This window comes from Falco rusticolus, chromosome 7 (assembly GCF_015220075.1).
Source record: "Falco rusticolus isolate bFalRus1 chromosome 7, bFalRus1.pri, whole genome shotgun sequence".
Taxonomy (NCBI): Eukaryota; Metazoa; Chordata; class Aves; order Falconiformes; family Falconidae; genus Falco; species Falco rusticolus.
The window spans coordinates 26174605-26188816 of record NC_051193.1 but is presented as its reverse complement, the minus strand read 5'-3'; the positions used below and the strand labels follow the sequence as shown (position 1 = coordinate 26188816).

General features: G+C 40.2%; 1 protein-coding gene across 1 annotated transcript in view; it reads left to right on the top strand.

Annotated features, from left to right (window-relative positions):
* The window catches only part of MDGA2 (MAM domain containing glycosylphosphatidylinositol anchor 2), a 253219-nt gene that overhangs the window by 58428 nt on the left and 180579 nt on the right, over positions 1-14212 (top strand). Inside the window, 2 exon segments of the mRNA XM_037393857.1 lie at positions 7867-8063; positions 11753-11885. Coding sequence (XP_037249754.1) covers positions 7867-8063; positions 11753-11885 — 330 coding nt within the window.

Genomic DNA, 14212 nt, shown 5'->3' with positions numbered 1-14212 from the left:
AAGTATGCAGAGCACTGTTGAGATTTCTATGCTGACATTTTTAATGGTAAAGAGTTTAAGGCTGGAAAATAAATGTGAATCTTGGAAGAGCAGAACGTATACGGAGTGGGGAGGAGGAAACCTGACACTTCCTGTTATATAGCAATGGACTATCAAATACATATTTTTTTTCTGTAGTAAAATGGTTTTGTGCTCATTTCAAAACATATGAAGTCTAGCAGAAGGCAATAGGAGAGCAATGGGTGTTATGAGGAGCCCCTGCTCTCCGTGGGACCGCTATTTGCGCTCGATATTTTCAGAATATAGTTTTTAACAGGGAGGAGTCTTTGTGAACTTTGTGAGGAGTCTCTGAAAGAATTTTACTGAAGCCATTGACTGGAGATGGATGTGGTCTAGTACTAGACTTTCTTAATGCAGTTTGATCTTCCTTACCTCCACAAAATTAAGTTTCTTTTGTTTAAAAAATGAAGGAGTGAGCATTAATTAGGTTTGGGATTATGCAACCAATAATTACTTACTTAACATATTAAAAAATCCTATTTGTAATGATTATTCCTAGTAATGTATCATGCATATCAGGTGGCCTTTAGTATTAGTGCCAGTTTCTCCTGGCTTGGTTGCTAAATCCTTTCATTCTTTTGTAATGTAATCTTCCGTTCTGCTTCTTTACAGGTACAAAGAAAATTAAAAAACAAGGTTACTTTAAACAAAAACCCAACTCAAAATAATAACCAGGCAGTTATTGCAGACTTTTTCCTCAAGCAATTGTATATATTAGGATAAGAATTTGTGTTGCTTGAAGACTGTCCATCTCCCGCGTGCTTCTATCTGAATCTCAGTTCATAAGAGGAAGATAAATCACTGGAAAGTGAAAATCCTGTAGCGGAGTCATACGTCATGACTGCTTTTTTTAAACTGCTGTCCTGATACCCAGCTTTCCTTTCAACGCCTGCAGTGTGAGAGTGCCCTTAATGCTTTTTTCTTACATGCTTTGTTTGGGGGTAGTCATGGTTCATCAACATTTTTCAGAGCCATGTCTGGCAGGGTGGGGAACCAAAGTGTCCTGACACTCCAGTACGGTCTAGTGCAAGTGGAATTAAAAGACAATTTAAATAACTCAATTTTGTTATTCAAGTGTACTTGATTTAATGATAATGATCTGGAATTCTTTAATCTACTCTAATTACATTTTTTCCCCATAAAATTTAATACTAGAATTGATCACGACATCAGTGTAACTTCACCTCTTATCTTACACTGCTATCTGGGGTTTTTTTGTTGGTTTTAGTTTGGTTTTTTTTCCCCCCTGTTGTTCTTACACTGGATGTAGTAATATGCCCAGGTAGTCTGTTCCTCTGTTCATCTGCTTTATCTTCAAAAAAATAAGTCTGATTCTTTCCAGTACTGAATTTGGCTTCCTTCAGGTTCCAATTATTGTTGCTTGTTGTATGTATTACCAGTAGCCAAAAGAGCTCTTTTGTACCTGCTGTTTTCCCACCACGGGGTACTTACATCCTATGGTAAAGTTACCATTAAGTCTTCTTTTCTGAGAAATTAAATGCGTCTCACTCTTTACATCTTTTACTGCAAGCAAAAGTCATAAGTAGTTTCTCCAGTGCGTAAGGACATTTCTGTTGCTCTTTTCTTTGCCCTTTAATTTCTTAATGTTGCTTAACAGTGGCTGACACCACATTACGATCCTGTACTCAGGTCACCAATTCCATATATGAAAGAAAATTATATCCTCGCTCTTACTGCATGCAGTGATCCCAGCAGTCCCATCTCTTTCAGGACTATGCTGAGAGGTCTTTGCTGGTGTCTTTTTCAGACCATGCCAGGGTACGGTCTTGCGCTCTTAACCTCTGTCCTGAGTTCATAGGTGTGCATTGCCCTGTGCAAGTGACCCACTCTTCGTTATTTGGAAAATCCACTGGTCTTTGTGTACGCACATGCACATACATATAGAAATTCAGTATCATATTTTCTGCTGTTAGTGCTGTAAAGGCAAACCCCTTGGTGCCAGCGTATCTACTGTCCAGGGACTCCACTGCTCATTCAGTCTCCTAGATAATGGGTGTTGGCTCCGTTTGGTGTCCTTGGATAAACCAAACGGTTGCTGCCCTCTTGCAGGGCTGTATGCCCTGTGCCATCCTCCTGATGTCATTAGGATATGATTGTACCAACAGTTTATGCAAGTTTCAATCAAGTATATTTATAACCTCATTAAAAGAATAAAGAAAACATTTTCTCTGTAAAACTACATCACCGAGTGTTTGTTACAGTGCTCCTCTTGGATCCCTTGTTGATGACTCCAACCCTCGATAAAGCACGGCAGGCAGAAATGGTCTCGAGCTGCGTAGAGTATTGTTGATTACTAAGGTCATTCTGTTTGTCCTTTTGTGTTTGAGCATGTTAACAGCCTTCTAGCATGTGTTTGATCTTCCCAAAATGGTACTGGAAATCCATATGAGCTCATCGGGGGTCTCGGAGGGTCACTCTCTTAGCCTTGTGGGAGCAAGGAAGGAAGGCTTGCTTTCTTATAGTATATGGCCTTGTAAATGATGCTTGCTTTCTACTGTGGTATCTGTACTGCACATGCAATACAGCACTGCAGATGCATAATAAATCTGTTTTAAAGGGCTGTAGACAGAAAAATACCTTTTTTGGAGCTCCAGGTAACTTGACTTCCCTGTTTCCAGCTTGTTTGGAGCCCTTTTGTGTCCACACTGCAGGTAGTAGTGGTTGGCACACAAGACAGCTCATTGTCCTTTCCACAAGTATTGCAAGAAATACATATTTGTTGAATTTGTGCACATTTTATGAATCACGTGTAACTGCTTTATATCATGCAGTACCACAAAGCAGTCCTTTATTAAAAAAAACCAAACAAAACAAACAACAAAAAACCAAAAAGCAAACAAACAAAAAAACCCAAACCTGCGTAATTAATGATAGCTTGTGCCAGGTCAAGGAGGCTATAGTAAGGAAAACAGCATGAAAAACATTGTACGTTTATATTTAAGAACAACTTACGAGTTAGGCAGGCTAAATATATGCGTCATTGCTGTCTCCTTTCTGGGTGTCTTGATGAAGCACTTTCAATCAGTTTACCAGATGCGTGTTTTGTTATTATCCTGACTTCCAAGCATCGCTTGCTTTGAACATCTGAAGACAAAGGCAGCTAATTAACAAATGAAATCAGCAAGCTGTGTAGTCCCAGCAGCTGAAAAAAGATTTTATAGCAAATATAGTCTGTGATCCTGCTCTTCTGTTTGTCTGTGTGAAAGTCTCCCGGAGCCCAGGTGAGGGTTGCAGGAGATGGCCCGTGTTTCCTGCTCTCAGTGTGATGCCTCCAGTGCTTTGCGATTCAGCATCGCAAGGATATTAACAGCATCTGCCACACTTCTGTGCACCTTCCACACCAACATCCCTGACCCTCGTGGTGCAATTCATGGGGCATTGAGATTAGACCCATTTTGAACATCTTATGTTCAAAAACAGGGTTTTCTGTTTGTTTCAGAGCTTAGGGATGTGTGAAGGGAATTCTTCCAATACAGTGTTTAGCATGCCTGTGCCATCTGGGTTTTGGAAACTGTTTGGTTCAATTCAAAGATTAAAGACTGAAAAATTGAACCTAATGGTGGCATAAACCTCTCTGGAAAACATACTTCTGTAATTATTTTCATTTTGATTAATAGACTAACTATATAGCAATACCCATGATTTCAGTTTAATTTAAAGAATGATTAGTCAGTTAACTCTTCATAATTTGATCAACCCAAAATATAAAAAATTAGGGTTTTTTTTTATTTAGCTCTTGTAAAGCACTTCAGAAATTCATCTTGATGAGCTTCCTAATGCTAAATCTTTCTCCACTACAGTAAGGTCTCCCTGTCTCTTCAGTGATTTCCTCTCTTTCCTCATCCCAGGTTAATTTCTGTGCAGTATCTGAAGTCCAGGGCTTCCCTCCCAGACGGCTGAGTCCCCAACTATTCCAGTGCTGCTAGGGAAGAGCAAACACCCACAGATACTTACATGTATGCATAGAGCTTTAAGGAGTTTTTTTAAAGTCTATTTGGAAATTTGAATATTGATTAGTAACAATTCAATTAGACATTGAAACCGGACTTCTGGAGAGCTTTCATGAGTGGTCATGAACGCCATGGAGATCAGGTGTCTTTAAAACAGTTTTCCTAAGGGCAATGCATTTGGCAGTTGCATGCCTCCATTGTAATAACTCTGCAGAAGACCTCGGCAGTATTCTAAAAAGACGCATACTTTGTATTATGTTTGCAGCTCTTGTGCTGCCTGGGCAAAATGCAGCCTTACATAACAATCCAGTAAAATATTTCTCTGACCCTGCCCAGTAGCGGGGCAGGCAGTTGAGCCTTCAGTGAAGTCTCACAATTGCAAGCATTATTTTGTCTCCTATTAGCGCTGCTTCTTTTGCTTTGATGCAGCTGTCGAGATCTTTCCAGCACTGCCGATGGAAACATCAGTCAAGTTCTGCAGCGCAAGTTTTCTACTATTTGACCATTATGAAATGCTTTGGCAGAGGGCTTGCTGCATTTGCATTCCCGACTTAAATTTCTTTGAGGTTTCCTTATATTCTTAGCAAAATCCACCCTGGGTCATAGTTCAGCGCCGTGCAGAAAGAGAGTGCCTGGTTCTACCTGTTGTAGAGGAGCACCGGTGTCAGAGGGGTGCTGCATGGGCCTGCTGCGAGGTGGCAGAGAGCACAAACAAGTGACGGCGTCACAGCACGTGGTATCACGGAATAATTTAGGTCAGAAAGGACCTCTTGTCCAGCCCCCTGCTCAAACTGGGGCCAGCTTCACCAAAAAGGTCAGATTGCTCACGGCTGTGTCCAGTCAGGCTTTGAATGTCTCCGAGGGTGACAGCCCGTGGCCTCTCTCAGCACTTGTCCCATTGCACGGGGACATTTGTTTTCACTTGTAATGAGGAGGAATTTCTCTTGGTGCAAGTTATACCTGTCGGCTCTTGGTCTTTTCCTGTGCACTTTGAAGAGTTTGCCTTCATCTTCTCTGTAACTTCCTGGTAGTCGGTTGAAGGTAGAGATTAGGTCTTCCTTTCATCTTACCTTCTCCAGGCTAGCCAAACACAGCTTGCCCAGCCTCTGCCTGTACGGCACCTGCTCCATCCCTCCAGTCATCTCGGTGGCCTCCTCTGCATTTGCTCCAGTATGTCCGTGGCTTGACCTGACAGATTGCTCAGGATGCTGTCTTACAGATATGGGGCAGAGGAGAAGGACCGTTTCCCTGGACCTGCTGGCCATACTCTTGCTGTTGCAGCCTGAGATGTGTTGGCCACCTCCTTTTCAGCTTCATCACCAGGACCTCCAAGGCTTCTTCTGCAAAGCTGTTTTCTGGCCAGTCAGCCTCAGCCTACCTCATGTCAGGGTGTTAATTGCCACTGTACCCTGGCAGCAGGCCTCACAGTCGCCTTAACTGCTGGGTTTAGGCTTTAAATGTTTTATTGTGTCTAGTTTTGAGTAAATTCAAAGCATCAAAATGAAGCTAAGTCAAAACTTGGACTTATTGCGTATTTCACCTGAGAGGATACAAGAGGATGCACCTTCATCTAAGGGTGGGAGATTTGGTGAGTGGTCCCCGGCTCAGTGTTGGAGGCTCTTGGCTGCCAGTCATCCTCGTTTGTGGTCTGGGGATGTGCTTTAATAAGCAGACCCTGGAAAGCATTCATGTGTGAAATGTTCCGTTTTTCATCAAAATACAGAGAACAGGTGTTTTGCCCTAGAAATTGAAGCAAGCTAATTTCCTCCTTTTTATTTTCTAGTGCATGAGTAGAAGATGTAACGTTTTGGCAATCTCATCCCTTTTCAAATGCTACTGCGATTTAAAATAACCTTTGAAACAAAAATGAAACCTCATTAGAAAATGCCATCCTAATTTGGAGCAACAGTTTCATAATTTGTTTCTGTGATATTAAATTAAATGTTTTGTAGAGTAGAACGAAGGTAACATTTACGTTAAATCCATGCACCATTACAAGGTATTATTGCTTGCATTATTCCAAATTTTAGAACATGTTTTGTTTCTAATTAATCCAGAGACTCTCAGACTTTACCCTTGTTATACAAATCAAAACGTAAGCATCTACAGAATATTTTTTTAAGTGCAAACTGCTTTTCAATGTGGATGTTTCTATTCAGTTTGTTAATGAGGGGCTTGCTTCAATAATCGCACATGCCTCTGCCTCACCTTCATTTTTTAAACACTGTCAAACCCCTGGATTGTTCAAGAACTGCTGCGCTGATGGTCCCTTTCACACATTATGCTGTGGTGGTTGCAGTGGTGTTCGAGTGGTACTTGGGGAAGGGACATAGCAGTAAAATGCAGGGGATGCTTTCCTCAAACCAGCTGTCCTTGTCTCCAACACCTTTGAAAAGGGACTAAAGCGTGTGGGCGCCTTGGAGTGTGACGGCGTTCCCTTTGACACCAGTAGGCATGCTAAGATTTGAGCACCTCATTCTGCATTTCTCTGAATCATGGCTCAAATACATCTGATCGATTGCCACTTGGGTAGTTACTTACACAGGGCTTTGCAAAAATAGGGTTAAATTTGTGGATGAGCAGTTAATTAAGCACTACTTATCTATATTTTGTTTTTAAGGAAGAAGCACTGCTGATAAGGTTCTGAAATTATTTCAGTCGAGGCTGAGTTGCGCGTGGGAATGTGGTGTTGCTGGGTGCTTGCAGATCAGATCGGTACATGTTTAATTAGGCAAATTGTTCCTGCTCTTTGTGGGTAACTTTTGGAGCCAAACCTGGACGTACCTTTGAAATGTAGGGGCTGGATTTAAAGAAGCAAACTCCCCTTGGCTGCCAGCCCTCCAGGCAGCGCAACTTCTCCCTGAAGTTCACCAGCAAATTCCTTACCAGTCATTTGGAAGCTGAGTGTCTTACTAAGTGTACTTACTAAGCACATACTTGTACTTAGTAAACATAGCCATTGTTTTTCTTGTTTTGTTTCTTCCCCCCCCCCCCCCCCCTTTCTTTGATGTACTTGTTCCTTTAGAGAAAGCTCATAATAAACAATAGTAACAGCCTGCAAACAGGAATCTACTTGTTCCTGATGGAATAAAGCCCAAATAAATTAGTTAGGTGTACTTATATTCCAAAGGCTATCATTATTTCTTCCTTATGTAAGATGAGTGAATTCTGTTGTGGGGGTCTATTTTTCTTTGAGCTGATGCACTGGGAGTAATTATACAATATCTGTATTTTAATCAAGAGAAGTGTGTTCTAAAGCCTGTGATAAATTTACCTGCCTGAAGTTAAATGCATGTAACTAAAATAAGGGAATATGCATTAAGTTACTGTATTAAATTGCTGCTTTAAAGGAAAACAGCTACATGCACGTGATCTGTGTTCTAGTGGATCCTACCATTAGAATGCAAATTAGTCGGTCTATTTATTTCCAAAGCTTTATAAACTATTTTGTCTAAAAGACATTTAAATTAAAATCACAGATAAGAAGGAAGCAGTAAAGATGAAAACGAAATGAAACCTAAGTATTAGTTGAAACGTAACAGAAATGTGATTGTCATGATCATACATGACAACATATGTATTGATTGTTACATCCAGAAGCCTGAGTTGTAAATGAAGAGCCAGTTTTGGTAGGTGCTGTGCAAATGAAAACAAACTCTAAAACTGGTTTTTGCTTCAAAAGACATAAAATGCACGTTTGTGGTTTTTAAAGCTGTATTGCCTGTATTTTGCTGTTGACTTGTGTGCAGGGCAATGCTTGTGCTTCCCAGCGCAGAACTGCCATAGAGTCGGCTGAAGCCTGACTTTATCTCAGTTGTTCTTTCTGTTTTTCCAGATCTGGATGATCCAATAGTAACAGTCCACCAGAGCATCGGGGAAGCAAAAGAGCAGTTTTACTATGAGAGAACGGTGTTTCTCAGGTGCGTCGCCAACTCCAACCCGCCTGTTCGGTACAGCTGGCGGCGCGGCCAAGAGGTGCTGCTGCAAGGGTCTGATAAAGGAGTGGAGATCTATGAGCCCTTCTTTACCCAGGTAGGAATGAAAGAACAGTATTTTGGTCCTTCCTTAGGCCACTTGCACCAGATTGTTTGTAACTGGATCTGCCTGCATTTATCCCCGCTGAGTTTGTGGTGTGGGTGAGTGGGCATGCCCTCCAGATAACGACACCCTGCCACAAATGCCCCTGTGTGTTATTATGAAACTTTCTAATATAAAATAATGTCTTTTTTTTTTGTTTTGTTTTTTTTGTAAAGTTATGAAATAGGAAATTATGGGAAGATGCACAGTGAGTGCTATCTATCTGCAGGATCCCGTCTGAAGTCCTTTTGCTTGGGCACTGCAAGCCCATACCTCTGATTTGACTGCTATTTCCTAATCTTCGCCAATACAATACAAAGTGATTCTGCACAGGAGTTACAGCCTAAAAAGCTTTTCAAGAAGGCTAAACTCTATGGCAACTCCGTGTGTTGTGGTTTTTTATGTGATTTTTTTTTTTTTTTGTTATTATTCTGCCTTTCATTTCTTTGAATATAAGTTTTTGTTACAGAATTACACACTTAAAAGATGAGGGTGGCAAAAATGGAAAGGAATGCTTTTTTAAGTCTTCTGACTCTTGCTCACAGCCATGAAGGCAGACTGGGCCATCAAAAGAGTCTGTCAGATTAGATTAGATTAATTTATTGTTGGGACATTTTACAGTCTCAGAGTAAAAAAGTTGACATATCCTATTGTCTATGAACAAAAATGTGTGATGGTGTCTGCCAAAAAAAAAAAAAAAAAAAAAAAAAAGAAAGGAAAAAGGAGAAAAAATTGGTTTGGCAAATCTCAAGCAATAATGAGTAAAGACAGAAGTGCAAACTGCCTGGTAATTTGGTCTTCGTAGCAGAAAGCAACCTGCAACTTTCATAAATAATTTTCAGCTAATGGTTTGAGAGCACCTTCAATTTTTCTTTTTATTGTACTTGACAGCTTTATATTGCTACCATGGCTTGGTATTTTACTGAGAAACATGTAGCCCGGAACCTTGCAGAGATGAGAATTAGATTACATAGTCAAGTCATTGGTCTTCTAAATGTGATGAGATTATTTTTAATTTAACATGTACGGACACAGTTTAGCAAATCTGTGGCTTGTTTCCTTGGACTCAAGTGTGTAAACTGAATTTTTTAGATTTTTTAATTAAAAAGTGAGAGACTTTCTTGATGTGGGACTTTTTGATTTATATTTCTATATGGAAATGTGGATGATTACCTTCCCTATCATCTAATAAGAATATATCTAACAAAATGTGTCACATGAAAGTAGATTCAATATTTATATATATATATAAAAAATTTTTTTTCTAGGTTACTAGGAGCATTCTTCCTAGAATGTCAGTCTGGGCTGAGTTAATGAATAAATCAGGTTGTTATGTTGATAGTTGAAAGCTTATCCATAACCTTTTTACATTTATTGGAGGTCAACTTGAATTAGTGTATCTTGTCTGTGTGCCTACAAGATCTGATATGTGTTTATAAGAGAAGATACAATTGAAGGTTCAAAAGTCATAAACACCTACTGCAGATCTCTGAATAATTGGTTCAGTTCATGATAAGATAACAAACAGTAGGAGCTGATGTGAAGAGGGATAGAGGGGATTTGATTTCAGAGCATCAAGAGATACAAATTTAAGGTGGCATTTTTTTGTTCAGTGCTTCGAAGGCAGGTTATCAATCTGAAAATGACATGAAATCTAAATGAAAACAAGTCGTAACACAATTAAATTTTGTCACGTGTTTTACCCCCCAAAAAGTTTTTCTTACCAGTGTTTTTCTTGTTTTATTAAATCATAAAGGCACCTGGGAAACTGGGCATATCCAGCTAAATTCTTGAACTTTGAACAGGTTTTTTCAATGAATACGGTAAAGTCAGTTACTTATTTTAGGTGCCTTGGGGAAAGAAATTTAACAAGCGTACACATTCTCATCTGTTGGGAGTGTTTGAAATACTAAACTTTTCAAAACAAAAATCTTGATGCAGAATTTTTTTCCTAAGAGTTGCATCATCCTCATTGCACATTGTAATTGCACAGCCTGAGTACAAGATTAAATATACCGTATTTACAATAATTACACAATTAGGCACAATTAGACTAATTATCCAAACCAATGAAGAAAATATATCAATTTTTACAAATCTTTGCATTCTGGGGGCATGATCCAGAATTCCCATTGTGAGTTTAACTTGGAGTCTAGCGCTGACGATTGAATTCATAGGATGTAGCTGCTCTGTGTTCCCAGAACTCAGTGACTTTGGTCGCTGTGTTCTTGCTAACTTGGATCGGGCATTTCTGTAGCCCAGATAAACCTCTTCTGAAAGGAGGGTGTTTAGCTTTGGGAGCAGCCTTTCAAAGGCTTGGTCTTGCAAACACTAAATCAGCATGTGCTTCATTTTAATCACATCGTTTCTGTGGGACTGATTACACATACAAAGCACTTCAGTTCCAATACTCCAAACATCTACCAAGCTTGATTTCAACGACTATTTCTTTTCTTGTCTGGCGAGCCATTATCTTTTTTTTTTTTTTTTTGCTAGTTCTGTACATGCATTTTCACCGAGTACCATGTTTTTGCTTATATCAGCCTGGGCAGTTGGTGCACATGATATTGTTAAAAAAAAGAACAAAAAAGAAGATACGTTGCTCAAGCTGTGGTAATGTTAAAAGTCGTTCAACTTTAACTGGACACTGATAATGGATGTTTTCCAAAGTTTGCTCTTGTGATGCTTTGTGCGCCTGTTCAGAGTGCCTGCCTCACTGGGCTGGGCTTCTGCCTTAGCCTTGTCTAAGCATAATGCATTTTTAGCTTATCACCGTCAACACAGGCAAAGACTTAAAAGCAAGCAGCTGGAGGAGGAGATTGAAAGCCCGAGGAAGTTTGTTATTTTAATGCCAGAACGAATAATGTGCAGGCTTTAGTACATATAGATTTATTTGATGTTTTTGCAGCCCTCCACGCTGTTGCGTCCTCCTGCCTGACACCCCGCTGTGTTTTGCTGTGCTCCCCATGCTTTCTTCCTCCCTGCACTGCCCCATGACATCTCTGCCTGCTCAGGATTTTGCGTTTAACTCGCCTTTCGGCTTTTTGTTACTTTTGTTCCTAGCAAGGCTGTAAGGTTTTACATTCATATTTCAGCAACTTACTTTTTCTCCTGAGCTTCTGGTTCTGCGGTGCCCATTTCACATAGTACTGCAGCAGAAATCTCACATTTGTGAGTTTTCTTTTGATTGTGTTTGAAGGAACTCCTTCATTTCATACCCTGTTCAGGTCCCTGCTCCATCATTTACACTGCTGGCTAAAAATAAAATCCATCAGCAGCTCATTTTCAAAGGAAAACAGCAGGATTTCTGTACCTTGTGATTTTTTTCATCATGTAGATTGTACCTTAAGATATATTATCCTGAATAATGCTGTGGCTTGCAAGACTCTGTCAAACCAATTTCTCCCTTACTGCTCTTTTCTTTTACCTTTAATATATGTGTGGCTATGGTTTTAGGTTGTGCCAGCTGCCTTTCTTTCAGGTAATTAAGTAAAAGATGTTTTCTGGACAGCTTCAACATCTGCTTCTAATGAGCCACCTCTGCGTCTTGCCTTTGCCTCTTGAAAGCCAGTCTCAGTGTTTCCTGCATCCCTGCTTGTTCCTCTGCCTCGGTCCCTTCCTAACACTCTCTCTTGCACGCGCAGGGAGAAACAAAGATCCTGAAGCTGAAGAACCTCCGACCTCAGGACTACGCGAATTACAGCTGCATCGCCTCGGTGAGGAATGTCTGCAGCATCCCTGACAAGATGGTGTCCTTCCGACTCTCTAATAAAACAGGTGGGCTTCCAGCAGCGACCCTCCACAGCCGTTGGATGTCCCCACGGTCATTCATGTTTCGGTGGTTTCTCTTGCTTGAAGCGTTTGCATACAGCAGTAAGAGCTGTTCAGGAGCCAGTCGGAGGAGACATTTTCAGGTGCTTTCTTTTTTCTCACCAAAGTTAGGATTTGAAGAGTTGTGATTTGTTGCTCTCAATTTATCGCTCTCTAGGGTTTGTATCAAGTTTCACATTTCCCCCCAGTGTCAGGGAGGTTCATTGTTACAGGTAAACTTCAGAGAAGATACTGCAGTGAGGTAAGAGGAAGGGGCACATCAGTCAAGGCTGGGCATAAAGTAAAACCAAATACTCAAATACATCAATTACATCTCTCAAGGCTTTGTTGAAAGCTAATTATTTTTGGGCAACATCATATTTTAGGAAAAAAACCCAACCTTTTCATATTCTTATATTGATTTCAATGATTGATTGTATATGATTGATTTCATGTATTCTTACATTGATTTAAACATCATTTCTTACATTGATTTATACAAAAATGTTTTCTTTCAGATTTAATTGGTTCAAATGAAAATATTCAAGCAGCTGTGTTGAATGCTTTGCAGGAGGATAACGAGCCATTTAGCCATAGTCTCTGACCAACCTGTCTCCACGTTATGGCATTTTCTGTGCATTTGCTCTTCTGGTTGGATTTGCCCCTGACCAAGCTAACAGTCAGTTGTATATCTCCCTCTCTTTGTGGCTGTATCACTGCTCTTTATTTTGAGAGCCTCTTGCCAGTGGTTGATCACAAGAAGTGGAATTGGGAGTGCTGGTTTCCAGGAGGATGGAAATTACAGATTTAAATTCTCCTAAAGGCTCTGTGTCCAGGATGTGCAGAGGAGGTGTCTGAAACGGTTTATAAACCTGATGCCAAAGAGTAAAGTTCTCAGCTTAGATTTCTAAATAATTAGAAATTTCAGAGAAGTGTTTTCTGGAGAGCAGTTCTGCAACAAATTTTGTAACAATTGAAGACTTCAGGTTAGATTACATTGGGTTATGCCTTAATAGCACATGCCTCAGGGCACTGAAAGCAGATTGCAAGTGAACAAAACAGTTGAGTCATTAATGTGCTGAGGTTGGCTAAAATGAACTATGAATTGTATTTGCACTTGCACATTTCACGCTATTTCTGTCCACACAGCTTTATTCCAAGGAGTTGCCTTCAGCTTTTTCTGAATTTCTGATTTGACAGCAGGGACTTAAGAACTGTGGTGTGTACCATTACTGTACACAACCAACTGCAAAGGAAATTCAGACCTCAGGTTTAAAGCTGCCACTGGCAGTAGAAGAATTACAGTCAGTTCCGAAAGTTATCTGGCAAAATTATTTGGAAGCCCTTAATTTACTCCCTCATTAATTTTGGCAGGAAAAGAAATATCATAATGTCAAGTTTGTCCCTCATTAGTTGCTCTGATTTCATACCAGAAGAGATACAAAAGCCTGTCGCCCACGGAGGGATGTAGCTGATAGTTGGGAGCATCTTTCCTCTCAGCACCGGTAATAACTCATCCACCTTTGTCCATGAGAGCAGAGTATGAGAGTTGTTACTGCCCCCATTTGTCAGCGTGATCGTTCTGCTGTGGGAGCCAGGACGGTCTCTGTTCATGTGGGACCTCGTCTGCAACAGAACTTTATTTGCATTACAGTAACGGGGGAACATCTAATGGCATAAATATTCTGAACTGAGGACAGGTGATCGTGATCTAATTTTGCAAAAAGAACAAATTATTCCCACCTTATGAATGTCATCTTTATTTTGGGAGAAGGGTGTCTTGCTACATAAGGAGGAATTGCTCTTCTGGAGTAATTTCCAAAGTAAAGAAGCCTGAAGAATTGCAGGGATTGACACTGTCTCATGAAGAGCTGGTTGTGACCATCATCAAGGGCAAGATTAGATGATTAAATATGTAATTACTGCAGCCATTCATTACAGACAATGACTGATGTGTTGGTGACTCTGAGGCAGAAGTTTTCTCATTTGCTGTCACATCATCTGATAAAGAAGCTCTTCTGTGGGACTTCAGCTGGTGTAACTTCATAGAAGTTGTACAAATTGTAAATCCAGAATAATCCAGCATAAATCCCAAGTAATGAAAATCAGAGCCTGAACTTGATACTCCGTTTCAGTATAGAGCACTCCTAGCCTGTCCACCTATTTTTAATTTAAAGCTGGAGACATATACTGAAGATACCTACCTAATGGAAATAAAGGGGAGACAAACAGAAGTGTCTGTAAGGTGACAAACATGCACGATATTTACTGTAATTAGTGTGGCTACAACTGAG